A 14,303-nucleotide genomic window follows, 5' to 3' on the forward strand; every position below is an offset into this window, starting at 1 on the left:
CTAATTAACATTAAACACTATGTGTGGACATAGCCCGCAGGCTACTCATTTTGCAATACTACAGCAATAAGCATGTACAGGTTCCCTTTACTATCTATTGGCTCTGAACTTATTTTTTTATATATTTTATTATTTTCTGCGTTATTTACATCTTAGATATCCATGTTGTGTGCATGTATCATATTTTGTTCATTTGTCCCTTTTGAATAAATACTTACCTGTTAGGAGAACATGTCGAGAGCCAACGTCCCCCATTTCTGTATATACCATAAGTATAGAGATACATAGATTGCGACACTGCTCACACAACACAAAGAATAATAATCTTTACATTTATTTGTAGTTCATTTTAGTGAATTTTAATACAGTTATTACCATTTCAATAAAAGCAATATAATAAGTTAGAAAGGTCAAGAGTGAGATGCAGATGCAAGCCTAGGTGGCCCAAGTTGTTCTTAACCAGCTGTTGAGTATAGAAAATCTATACAGTTAGGTAGACAACCAGAGGTGGAGAAAATCAATAGAAACGCTCAAATGGGATTGGAAACACTTGCAAACTGCTTCTTAAGAGATTAAACAATCTTGTGATTGCATTACCAGAGGCGATACTTTGCAGCTAATATGTATGTATTTCGGGCTGCCGCTAATTCAATTCTGAAGCTTTCTACTTGAAGGTACCAATCATGACCACTAGGCAACTACCTGAACTTAAATCTATTCCACCATGCCACTCCATGATCAAAGCTTCCCCTGTGCATCTTCTTCCTTTTCCTTACCTCTCAGCATCGCCCTCACAAACAGTGTGCTACACATGGTTTGTAATAGCAATTTATTGTAGACAAGTATGCATTGACCATGTAGTATTCCACTTAGTCACTGCTTGAAACATCAAGATAAGCAATATCTTACACCATGGCCTAAAGTAGCTCTACCACCAAAGCTACGCTATCGTGATAAGCTGTCAATCAACATAGGTGAGTAGAACTTAGGACCTGGTAGAATTGTAATATATATTACATAATATAATTGAGTACTAGAAACCCCCAGATCACATAGTTCAGTATCTGCACTATTTTCAAGCCTGTCTTTAGATAAAGTAGCATGCAAAGTATCCTATAATAGGGCAACAGATGAAAACCATAAACTGCAAGTCATAGAGAAAGGATATCATAGTTCTCCTGTGCACGGTGCCACTGCGGTTCATATGCTCATATAGGACTGCCATAACCAGTGACATACAAAATTATACACTTTCATTATGTAGTGATACAGTTGCATGAGCATTATATGAGACAACTGAAAAATATCCGCAACATACATCATACAGCTGGGACTGGAAATGTTGGATGACATTTCAGTAATATCACCTTCACAACCATAGCAGTGAAATGGTTACAAATCCATATGGATACACAAACCATGTTGCTGATGTCTCAGACCCAGTCTGTGAGCCTTCAGGTTTTCATTTACTGGCAAATACATCTCTACTAATTGCAATGTGATGAATATATTTTAATCGATGTCTGGTGTCGAGTCGCTGAACAAGCAAACTTCCATGCAGCCTTGGTTTTATATTTAGTGCTCACATCTCCTTAGCACCAGCTTAAGGAGCGCCGAGCAGCTGCCAATTAACAACACTTCCATCTGAAACTGATAGATCATTCAACATTGACTCACTGATCCCAATTAGTGCCCGAGTGGTACATGAACTGGCACAGTAAATGCTCATCTTTTTAGATTTCAAAAATACTTTTTTTTTTTTGCTTTTTATAGCTAAATCCTGAAAGATTTCACAGAGTGAATATAAATGGCAAGAACCAGTCACTTTGATGGGGTTCTTTGGTAAAATTTAACATCTGTGTCAAGTTTGCAAAGAAAAAAAAAAAGGAAGAAAAACAGAAAGTGTCAAATGGAATCCTTTAAGTTGTGTCATTATGGTAATAAAGTTTTCCAAACAGTTGTTAAAAAAAGTAATCTAATACAGAGACTGTGAAAAAATAAGGCCAAATAGGATATACCATAAATAGTTTCCATCCAGTCCCGCTGGGCTCCGGGATCTCTGCCGCTGCACATGTCACAAGCCGGCTGATGGACTGGCTGTTTAGCCAAGCAGTGGCTGTGGTGGTATGCCGCTCCAGTCACCGATTGATGGGGCAGGCTGTCCATCAGCCGGGACAGGCATTTTCCCCCAGAGTTGTGATGTCATCACAACTCCGGGGGAAATGCCATCCAGCAGGGGTCACAGGGCTGGTCCTGCAGCTCATCACGGGCATGGAAAGATGTAAGCAATACTTAATTATTACTCTTTCCCCAGCCACCTGCCAGAAGTCGGCTGAGGCTGGACTTCTCCTTTTAATTCACTCTCCAGTTATATAGTATTAATTCAAAAAGGGTTAGGCTTCCTCTACAAAAGCTTCATGGAGGTACAAACTGCTACCATATAAAACCATACTGTGATCACATGGAAGGAGCATAAAAATGTTAGAATACCAACACCAAGTAATAGCTGTTTTACAAGTCTTTTTTTGTTTTATTTCTTAATTGTTTACATATGTGAGGGCACAATCATGCACCACTAACATATACCTTAGTGGTATCCATAATACATAAGATTTCATGGTACAGTATACTGCGCTATGGAAAAGCACAGGCATATGCATTAGTCCATGCAGTAAATCCTGATGTATACTAATATTCACTTTATTTTTTAGCCTCTGTCGAATTGAAATTGTCATTTAAAATATCTTTGCAGGAATGAATAGTACAAGCAATTTTATGAAACACTGTACTAAAAAAAAAGCTGTTTTGCAACACCCCCAGAATTATCAGATAAAGCAGTTTTCATTACAGACCAGAAAAATGAAGACAGGTTTGCTGAGTGGAGGGGATGAATAAGCAGGGAGAGCAGAAAAGCAGCTGTACAGTTTAGAGACTGTCTGGGCACCTAAAATGCTGGATTCAGAGGTCAGAAAGGTCAGTGCTTATCTGGATGCTTGGTGAGAGAAGATTGCAGGATGTAGGGTTTTGCAGTTTTGCCTTTTCTCCTCTCCATGCTCACTCACCCCCCTAGACCCCTCCCTCTCCATAGATCTTAATGGACACAGAAATCCTGCTGCTTCTGAAGTAAGGGGGGGGGGGGGGAGAAAAACAACTTTTTGAGTACAAAAAAAAACAACTTTTGTTTAATCATTTTACAAAGTTTCTTAAAATCGCTTGTACTATTGATATTTATTGATTTCTGAAAAATGACATATAAATGACTGTTATGCTTTAAGGCCATGTTGCCACAATGTAAACATAAGGGCAAATAATGCCCGTTGTTGCAAAACAATGGCGGTTATTAATGATCATGATCATTAATAACGGCCCTTGCTTTGCAACAACGGCATTATTAGCACTAGTTTTACATTGTGGGAACATTGCCTTAAGAGAATGTCACCTGCAGCAGTGTCACCTTACATCACATTGCATGTTTTATTGGTAGAGCAGTGTATGGATCTTTATTTCTCATAAAGCGAATGTACCATCAGTACCTTTTGCACAAAGATAGAATGGTGTCAGTGCAGGAAAGCCAATGCCGCTGTCCTTTTTATTAACCACGGCTCGATTCCCGCGTAGGGCGTCATTCTATTCCCAGACACCAGTAGGGGGTGAAGCACTGGCCCCTTTCCAGTGGGAGGAAATCCCCGCCCCTCTATGCTGCACCTCCATTGATTCTAATGGAGCCGCATCGTAGGGGGGTGGGGACATGGCTTTCCTGCACCGTTCTATCCATAAGCAGAACTTAAAGCATAATGTACTGATGGTACATTTGCTTTAAAAAGTGCATTTATTTGGCCCAGGAGAGTGTCAAGGAACCAGCACCTATGCTGCTGCATATCCTTGGACCGATCCTGCATTGTTTTGTTATGCTCAAATCGCTCTGCTCTTTTCTCATGCCTGTTTTATGCTTCTCGATAGTGAACTGTTAAATCCATGGCCTACTTTTACGTCAGCAGATTGATAGCACCAATAGACTGCAGCTGGAGATAAATATCTGACCATGGGGGAGGCTGGCCACTGGTTCTCTCATAATCTTAAGAATCTTCCTATCAGAGTACAGAGGAGCACAACTAACACATACTAGAGTCTGATCATTTGGCATTTGAATATTGGTGGCTACACACACACACACACACACCACCTGCTCCATTTATTTACTATAGAAGCATCAGGGGATAGCAGAGTACTCTCAGAGTACAAATGAAGCGACCAAGCATACACATGACCACAACTACAGTCTAATGGAAGACTCAGGTGCCCCCTTGATCAGTTCTCCTGTATCTAGTGAATGAGGAAAAAAATCTAATGGGGGTCAACCTCTATAGAGAGGGCTGTTCCCAGCAAAATGTAATAGAATATTGACGTTCTTCCTGGAGTGATATACATGAAGCATTTTCTTCCCCTCTATAGAGAGTTAGTAGAAACGCCTGTTATCTAGCATAACAAATATGTACTTGATGAGAAACTAGAAAGGCCTGTGTCTGGTTCATGAGTCATTAGTTATGGTGGATACTCTCTAGGGTAAGCGGCTGCATACCCAGCAGATAGCAACATGTCTTGTATATAAAGTGAATAAAATGTAGTAGAGAACCTGATGATAGATCCCCTTTAATTTACTATCAGTTTTATATTTTAGGTGCAAGGTTTGCTTGTCAAAAACCTTAAGAATATTGTATAGAAAGCATTCTATTCCTGTTATATTTTAAGGCGGCCATTAATCACAACACCTTTGGGCTGTCATACAGAACTCATCTGTGTACAGGCTCAAGTATTTAACTACTGAAATTGGATTTTTGATGTCTCTTCACAAAACGTGAACCATTTTATAAATGTGCCTCATGCATAACATCTCAAGTCCAATGTCCTTTAGTAACACATTACAAAGGCTTCAGTCAGAACATCAGTTTCTAAATCAATGTGAGAACTGTTATACCCGAATACTGGCGTTTTACCTGCAAAATCAAACGGCTTTAAACAATGAAACTGCTGTATGACTGCAAAATCTTTAGCTGTATTAAAAAGATTGCTTTTTATGACAAAGCTGAGTGCTGTGCCATTGAGCATCCTGCGAAATGAGGACCATATAAATGCATATGGAAAACAATAGATACCCCAGTGACTCATATGGATGTCTCTGGTGCTCATAAAGAAAAGCTGTCTCCCAGTGCCACATAGCAAACCCTTGTGTGTGCTCTACCTCCTATGGACATCTGCAATGTTCTTCAAAATTTTATTACAGATCTCTGTAATCTCTGATAACAATATGAGGAATGTGCTAGTCTCTGTCTGCTATGCTCTGGGTAACAGATAAGCAAATAGGTGCAATGGGGGCGGGCAGTGTTCTTAACAGGTGCCCCAGTGCTCCTAATGGTCTCACTGGACCATGGAGTACACGGCTAACTGCAATGGAATGGCGCCAAGGAAGAAAGTAAGAGACATATCTTCCTCCTCTGTGTCTCCTGTGCTTTAGGGGCATATCAGCAGGTTAGATTTGTCTAACCTGCTGATAGTTCCCCTTTAGGTATAACTCCATAACGTGCAACGTGTTATTCCATCATTAAATCTAACAACTGGGTGAAAAATTCCTCTTATCAATACGTTGTTTCCCTGTACAGACGGACGCATTCAGCGCTGGCAACTGGTCTATGTCAGAGAAACTGTGCAATTAAGACTTCAGAATGCAGAAATGCTTTAGCCTTTAGACAGCATAGACTGCATAAAAGGATACTAAAAGGTTTGCAAAAGCTAGGTTTATGCTAGATCTACTTGAAGTGATAGTAGTGTAGAAATAACTAAAAACAAAAAAAAATATCAAGGCTGCTATCCCATGCAAGGCTACTCTTGTTCTTTACAGCAGAAAATCCACCACATATACCAGATAAATCTATACCAAATCATCATCATCATTATTATTATTATTAATATTATTATTATTATGTGTTCATTCAAAAAACATAAAAGACCTGTTGTACCGTCAGTAAAAATAATATTTGACATGTTATCAAACATGTCAAAAAGGTATTGGTTACTGTGGGTCTTCCTGGTGAGACACGCTGTGATCAGAAGATATAGCCGGGAATAGATTACGGCAGTACCATCCTCTTCATGGCCGGCCGCTCATTCTATCAATATTTTCTCTAGACTTACATTGAGAATATTGATGGACTGTGGGGCCAGCCAGGGAGTGCATTACACTGCCACAATGTCTCCCCAGCTATATCTTCTGATTAGAGCAGGTCTCAGCAATAACACCCGCTGTAATCAATAAATTTTGACATATCTGATGACATGTCAAAAGTTATTTTTAGTGACAGTGCCCATATAAAGCAGTAGGCAAAGCAAACATAAGGGAACACATAAAGATATCAGTGCACATTCACATAGAACTCTGAGGCTATCATTTTGCAGCTTTATTAGTATACCAGTATTGAAATAGTCATCAATGCCTCTTTTTCACTAACTTCAAAAGGATAATGTATTAAACATAAATTTTTAAACATATATATATATATATATATATATATATATATATATATATATATATAGTGTAGTCAATATCTAAAGAATACATTACCTGATCTACTGAGGTGACATCACTTGCAACAACATCTGGGGGGCGATTGGGTGGATTTGCAGTAGCCTAAAACAAAGTAAATCAAAATGAAGGTTCAGGACTTATTTATAAATGTAGCAGACACAGATGAAAGAAGAAAAAAAATCTCTTAAACCTAGTTGTGTGCAGAGGCTTTTCATTTTGGACCAATTCCCTTTAGTAATATGTTAAACCTTATCTAAGGCAAGTAGCACATCTGCTATACTTCCCTTTAATTTTGCAGCATTCACAGAAAATACAGCTAGAGCCTTTCTTGTCATGTCCGGTTCCCAAGGGAGATTTTTCTTCTTTTTAATGGCCAAACATGAGATTGTTAAGGACATGAAAAAGGGGAAAACAAATAAATGGATTTTTCAAGAAATTCAGAGGGCAGCTGCAAAAATATTATACAGCATAGCAAGTGTTATAACAGAAAAATAAATTATTATGACCCTAATACTTAGCAAGAAAATAGAAGTGCCTTATACTGAGCTGAGACAGTGGTTTACATACGCCTGGATGGTTTAAGAAAGATTTTAAAAAATGCTCTTAAAAAGGTTTTTTTTCCAGGTAACATGCATTGTGCTAAAATGGTAACATAAAATATAAAACAGAGAAAACAGAGATATTACTATGTACAACGCTCTCTGGCTGCGAATTAACCCTCCTTACAGAGAACACAGGAACACTAACTAAACTGTGCCAAACGTTCCTCTGTATGGGAGTCATAACTGATGGCTGAATAATCATTCAACTATCAGTTATTGAAGAAATACAAGGACCTTTACATCGTGACCCTGACCAATAATATCTTTTGAAATGTTTGTCACATGCCCAAAATTTTTTTCTCCTTTTTAAATTACAGTAATGCTTCATAATGCACCCTGCAAGGCAATATCTGCACATGTGGATAAAATCTTATCTACTTGCCCGATACAGTAATCTGCAGCCAATTTTTCTTTTGTTGCAAATCAATAGTCATAAAAAGAGTCACAACAATTAAGGTTTGGTGTGGACAATGGACTTCCCCTATTAAAGTCTTAAACTATTCAGCAACATTAATTGACTTGAAGCAAGTGTAAAAATCTGCAATGCCAGTCAACTTACATGTGAAAAATGTTCAAGGAAGAGAATAAGATAAGGTTAAAATGTCATCCACTCTGCTGTAACTGTATTTCGCAGAAAATGTATGTTGTGTCACAGGTACAAATAAAGTGTCAACCTATTTTTTTATTTTTTTTTTTAAACAAGTTTTTATTGTGAAAAGTATCAGAAATAGGAACGTCAACACTTGGACAATACAATGAACAAGGACACACAGGTCCCAATAAGACAAACAAAGCAAGTAGGACATTCTAGTAGTATACAAGCAATCTCCACATTTTTTTACTTTTTATGCGGAAAACACTTCAAATGACTTAAATTCTGCCATAAACAGAAATCCAGATTATTGGAAAAACATTGTTATTTAAGATGGAGGATACAAAATAATCCCCAAAAGGAACTTTAAACATAGAACAAATAATTTTCGGACCATCACTTTTTTTTTTACAAAGCAAGTGAGATCAGAATTAGCTGGAATGTGGCCAGAAAAAAGAGGGAATGCTAGAAGTTGTTAGTATGAGTGAGGAAAAGGGAGAAACTCAATTATTGTAGTCTGAGCATAATAAATGCTAACCAAAGTATAAGAATCTTAAGGGTTTATAGTGGAAGATAGGAATTTCTGATAAAAACTATTAAACGAACCCCAGATTGACATGAATTTCTCATGAGTGCCTGTCTCCCAACTACAAAATTCCTAAAGGCGAGCAATCTGTTGTACTTTTTCAATCCATTCCATCACTGTATGTGGAAGCTCCTCTCTCCAGTGAAGCGGGATGAGTAATTTAGCTGCAGTGAGTAAATGAGTTGTTAGATGATTTTTAGCAGGTGTGAATGTATCGGTAGAGACCCAAAGTAAAATGAGAGATGGTTCCAGTGGAATAGTGACTCCACATATGGTAAGAACATGGCGAACAATCTCTGACCAGTAGTTTTGAAGGGTGCACTTTACATCTCAGCTAAGATGTTCATCTTTTTTAATAGGTATGGTGTCCTGTACCATTTAGTGTAAGTGAGTTCAGGCATAGCAGAAGGGAGGGGTAGGATATTGTCTTGAGAGGGGGCACATTGACACTGGCTGTAGATATAGAGCAGTTTGTACAGATACAAAAGCGTTGGTAAAGACAGCAGCAGAGAGACAAAGACCTTGCATAAGGTACAGCACGTGTTATTGGGAGAGACATCAGAGAAGTCTGAAACTAAGAGCAGGTAGCAAACTACATATTAGAAAGTTCAAAACGGAATAAAGGAAGGTTTTTGAAAAAATTAAAAGTAATGACTAAAATACTTAAAATATACATTTTTTATATGCAAAACTGGTTCAACTCAAGTTTATCCAATCTATTGTATTTTTCAGAATTAATGGACTATTGGAAGGGATTTGGTGACCTACCATGAAATTGCACAGAGGAAGTTATATAATAACTGTGCTGTGCGATCCCCCTGCATTAGTAGGTCCAAGAAAAGTCTGAAGCAGGATGCCACTTTCTACAGGCAGCAATAGGTGTAATGTGCAGCTGCTCAAAACATCTCCAAGAGTTTCTGCTGTTGGACCCGTAACTATGAGCTGCATGCTGGCAAGTGCCAAGAAAAAAAAAAAAAAAACAGTCCAGATGGGGAAAAACTTCAGTGTAGAGATTTACTGTAGATTAGTTCCAGCCTTTGGCTGTTTGTAGCAAAAGTTATTTTAAAGGCATCCCCGTCCAGAGTTGTGAATCAAAGGCATTAAACTGGGACAAGTTCCCTTTTTCCAACAATGTATAATATACTGTTATGCTGCAGCGTTTTAGAGACGTAATCGATATGACACCAGCCAGGAACAGGGCTCCAAGTCACTGGGGATTCCTGTAAGCTTCTCCCAACCCCACCAGATCTGAATAATTCATCTCTCACTCACAGACAGCAATCTATGGATCAAAGCTGGCATGGCGGGAAATGGCAACCAAGGACCGCCCTAATGAGTTGAGCTGAAACCCTAATTTTCAGCTTGTCTTATAACTATAATTCCTTTGAAATGCTTCTCTATTTATGAGTGAATTATACAGAAATCTGCCAATCTATTCTGTTATGTTGGTGAAAGCCCCATGTGTATAGTGAGCTTCACAAGTGGATTATGCTACAAAAATCACTGGCTGAGGCAGGTGCTACTGTGGCCAGTAACCTACTAAACAGGCACATCTTAGGAAGTGCAGAGCAGCAGGAGCCAGCCCCACAGGAATGGCACCAGTGGGGGATCGGCAGCAGGGTGCTCCTCACTGGTAATGCCCGCCTTAAGGTACTGTATGTTCACACTAAGGAATTGGCAAGGAATTTCAAGTAACGTGGACTCCACTTTAAATTATGCTGGTCCCATTGATTCAATGGGATTTCTCAAGCCCGGACAGAGAGCAAGGAACCAACCAATCACAGCTTCATTTTATGAAAGAAATCAGAGAAACAAAAGCTGAGCAGTGACAGATTGCTAAAGCTGGGCCAATATTCTAATTGTTTAATGGTTGGAAACCTGTTTTTATTTCAGGCAATGAAACACCGCTATTCAGCTACAGCACAACCTTATGGTACGGCTACACCATTATGAGAAATGGAAGGTAGCACCAAGTTTATTTTAAGTTGAATGAAATTTAGAAATGTCTCCCAAACTTTAGAGATCAAAGACCTGAAACTCTACCTACATTTAATCTCCCAGCAGTCCCTAAATACAGTCCGCCACTCCGCTGGCATAAGGGTAATAGGTTATGGCATTGCTTCAAATATCAACCTTGTTGTAAAACAAATGGCACCTTTTTATTACCCAATTTAGTGAGATAAATGAATCAGCAACTAGAAAATTCAGCCAAGAGGTAAAAAAGCCACAATTGTGAGCACAAGAAACGGAGATGGATCTCTAAGAATGCTTTATGTTTATATGACCTGGAAACAGCAGCTTTTGCTAGTGCATTAATAACAGATGGAAAGACAATTATCTGAAATAACTTTGGCACACAGTTTTACGATGCAAAAATAGCATTCTTGAGTAGATAAACTATTTAAATAAAGACTACGTATTGAAGTTTAATTAGGGAATCTTTGTTCATTTGCCCATAAAATCATGATGTGTTGGTAAAATGAATTTTGCTTTTCTCTTTTGTCAAGAAAATAAAACCCACTGGAGCGTATTTCTTGTAAATGGGTCAATTTTGGGCCATGAACTGCTAAATTAAGTTCTGCATATACCCAGAGGGAATACATAATATGAAACAGAAAGAATGCTAGCAGACTTCCAGTATAACACTACCTGCAGCACTAGGATATGCTGAATGTAGTTACACTTATCCAGAGAAGGATTAAACAGGAAATAATTACACTTCTATAAATATAAAGAAAATAGAAAATAGCAAACCTCAAATGATATGCCGCTAGGCAGCATTTACACTATAGAATATGGCCTTGCTGACCAGGCTATCTAAACCTTTATCAACAGTCCAAAAAAAAATACAAAAAAATACTGTACACGGAGATTCACCTGACAGATTTATAAGGGACTTAACACGGAGATTCATCTGACAGATTTATGAAGCCAAAGCCAGGAATGGATTTGAAAAGAGAAGAAATCTCAGTCTTTCCTTTATGACCTCTTCTCTGTTTATTGTCTGTTTCTGGCTTTGGCTTCAAAAATTTGTCGGATAAAACTTTCTGTGTAAGGGCACACTTAGCATCCACAACAATGAGAAAAAAATGATATGTGATTAGTTTGAAGATATAGGAAGGGCTTGTCCAGTCTATTATGCCTGTATCTACTTTACAGGTCATAGTAACATACTTTTTGTGGCTTCTGTTGGTTTAAAAATAAGAATTAAAAAAACAGAAACAAAACACAAGTTGCTTTTTGCCAAGTTGAGCTGGGATTGGTTGTTATGGGCAGTTTACACCATAACGATTTACACTCCATGAATGGCATTTAGCCAACATCTGACACCCCCCCCCCCAATTCCCCAATTAATTGAAATGGCAATTTTTCTCAGAAAACCACTATAGAGAAGGCATGGGTGATACCACCCTTAATGCTTCCATGGTCACATTAGCGACCACATACAGTATATACATGATATGTGATCACTAGTAATTATGTACATTTTTTTTTGTGGTTTCATTTATTCTTCAAGTTGTTGGTCAAGTTGTGTAATGCAAATGAAAAGGAAGTACGTAGTTCTGAAAGTTGCTTACCTTGTACATTTCTGAATGATACATCAATACAGTCATGTATGTGGCGGACTTCCTAAAATATACTTCTATTTCAGGTTGGCGGTCGCTGACCGACACGGTGTGGAGTTAGCGTAGGGACCCGTGTGGACCAGAGGACCTGCGCGGTGGTACACGGGGCAATATGGCTTGATCAATTCATATACAGACACTCTGGTGTTGATTTTTAATATAGGCCTAGCGGCATTAGTATCAGCCATAGATGGGATGTGCAGCCGTTCCACTCTCTCCAGTTCGTGTTTCACAGTTCTCCCTCTCTGAACAGCTAGCACTCCTTTATAAGACCCACATGACCAAAATTAGCAGGACATGTCTGTGCTCACATGTCTGGACCCTATGTCTTCCCCATTCTGTGAGAGCAGCAATGGTAAGTGTAATACCATATCCATACTTGTGTCGTTTGGGGGCAGCCTTCCCTGCCGGTGGTGCTGGCTGGGTTTTGGTGGGGCTTTTTGGGTCTGGTCCTGTGACATTGGGGTTGCAGGGCCGTTCCATGGCCTCCCTTCCCTGCATGTGCACGCTTTGCGGGGTTGGCGGTCGCTGACCGACACGGTGTGGAGTTAGCGTAGGGACCCGTGTGGACCAGAGGACCTGCGCGGTGGTACACGGGGCAATATGGCTTGATCAATTCATATACAGACACTCTGGTGTTGATTTTTAATATAGGCCTAGCGGCATTAGTATCAGCCATAGATGGGATGTGCAGCCGTTCCACTCTCTCCAGTTCGTGTTTCACAGTTCTCCCTCTCTGAACAGCTAGCACTCCTTTATAAGACCCACATGACCAAAATTAGCAGGACATGTCTGTGCTCACATGTCTGGACCCTATGTCTTCCCATTCTGTGAGAGCAGCAATGGTAAGTGTAATACCATATCCATACTTGTGTCGTTTGGGGCAGCCTTCCCTGCCGGTGGTGCTGGCTGGGTTTTGGTGGGGCTTTTTGGGTCTGGTCCTGTGACATTGGGGTTGCAGGGCCGTTCCATGGCCTCCCTTCCCTGCATGTGCACGCTTTGCGGGGTTGGCGGTCGCTGACCGACACGGTGTGGAGTTAGCGTAGGGACCCGTGTGGACCAGAGGACCTGCGCGGTGGTACACGGGGCAATATGGCTTGATCAATTCATATACAGACACTCTGGTGTTGATTTTTAATATAGGCCTAGCGGCATTAGTATCAGCCATAGATGGGATGTGCAGCCGTTCCACTCTCTCCAGTTCGTGTTTCACAGTTCTCCCTCTCTGAACAGCTAGCACTCCTTTATAAGACCCACATGACCAAAATTAGCAGGACATGTCTGTGCTCACATGTCTGGACCCTATGTCTTCCCCATTCTGTGAGAGCAGCAATGGTAAGTGTAATACCATATCCATACTTGTGTCGTTTGGGGGCAGCCTTCCCTGCCGGTGGTGCTGGCTGGGTTTTGGTGGGGCTTTTTGGGTCTGGTCCTGTGACATTGGGGTTGCAGGGCCGTTCCATGGCCTCCCTTCCCTGCATGTGCACGCTTTGCGGGGTTGGCGGTCGCTGACCGACACGGTGTGGAGTTAGCGTAGGGACCCGTGTGGACCAGAGGACCTGCGCGGTGGTACACGGGGCAATATGGCTTGATCAATTCATATACAGACACTCTGGTGTTGATTTTTAATATAGGCCTAGCGGCATTAGTATCAGCCATAGATGGGATGTGCAGCCGTTCCACTCTCTCCAGTTCGTGTTTCACAGTTCTCCCTCTCTGAACAGCTAGCACTCCTTTATAAGACCCACATGACCAAAATTAGCAGGACATGTCTGTGCTCACATGTCTGGACCCTATGTCTTCCCCATTCTGTGAGAGCAGCAATGGTAAGTGTAATACCATATCCATACTTGTGTCGTTTGGGGGCAGCCTTCCCTGCCGGTGGTGCTGGCTGGGTTTTGGTGGGGCTTTTTGGGTCTGGTCCTGTGACATTGGGGTTGCAGGGCCGTTCCATGGCCTCCCTTCCCTGCATGTGCACGCTTTGCGGGGTTGGCGGTCGCTGACCGACACGGTGTGGAGTTAGCGTAGGGACCCGTGTGGACCAGAGGACCTGCGCGGTGGTACACGGGGCAATATGGCTTGATCAATTCATATACAGACACTCTGGTGTTGATTTTTAATATAGGCCTAGCGGCATTAGTATCAGCCATAGATGGGATGTGCAGCCGTTCCACTCTCTCCAGTTCATACTTCTATTTCAGACTATTAAGTGCAATGTGTCAGTGTGGAGCCCCCCAGTATCTATCCATAGTGATGTTTTGAACAGGATTTTAGTTATTGTATATAGTGACCAGTAACCCTATGTAAACTGATTTGT

At 40.5% G+C, this 14,303-nt stretch overlaps 1 protein-coding gene across 1 annotated transcript in view; it reads right to left on the minus strand.

The window, feature by feature from the left end:
• The window catches only part of HSD17B4 (hydroxysteroid 17-beta dehydrogenase 4), a 250,503-nt gene that overhangs the window by 65,092 nt on the left and 171,108 nt on the right, over positions 1-14,303 (minus strand). Inside the window, exon 17 of the mRNA XM_069962669.1 lies at positions 6,617-6,682. Coding sequence (XP_069818770.1) covers positions 6,617-6,682 — 66 coding nt within the window. The remainder of the gene's footprint in view (positions 1-6,616; positions 6,683-14,303) is intronic.

The sequence above is a fragment of the Dendropsophus ebraccatus genome, chromosome 3, assembly GCF_027789765.1.
Source record: "Dendropsophus ebraccatus isolate aDenEbr1 chromosome 3, aDenEbr1.pat, whole genome shotgun sequence".
NCBI lineage: Eukaryota > Metazoa > Chordata > Amphibia > Anura > Hylidae > Dendropsophus > Dendropsophus ebraccatus.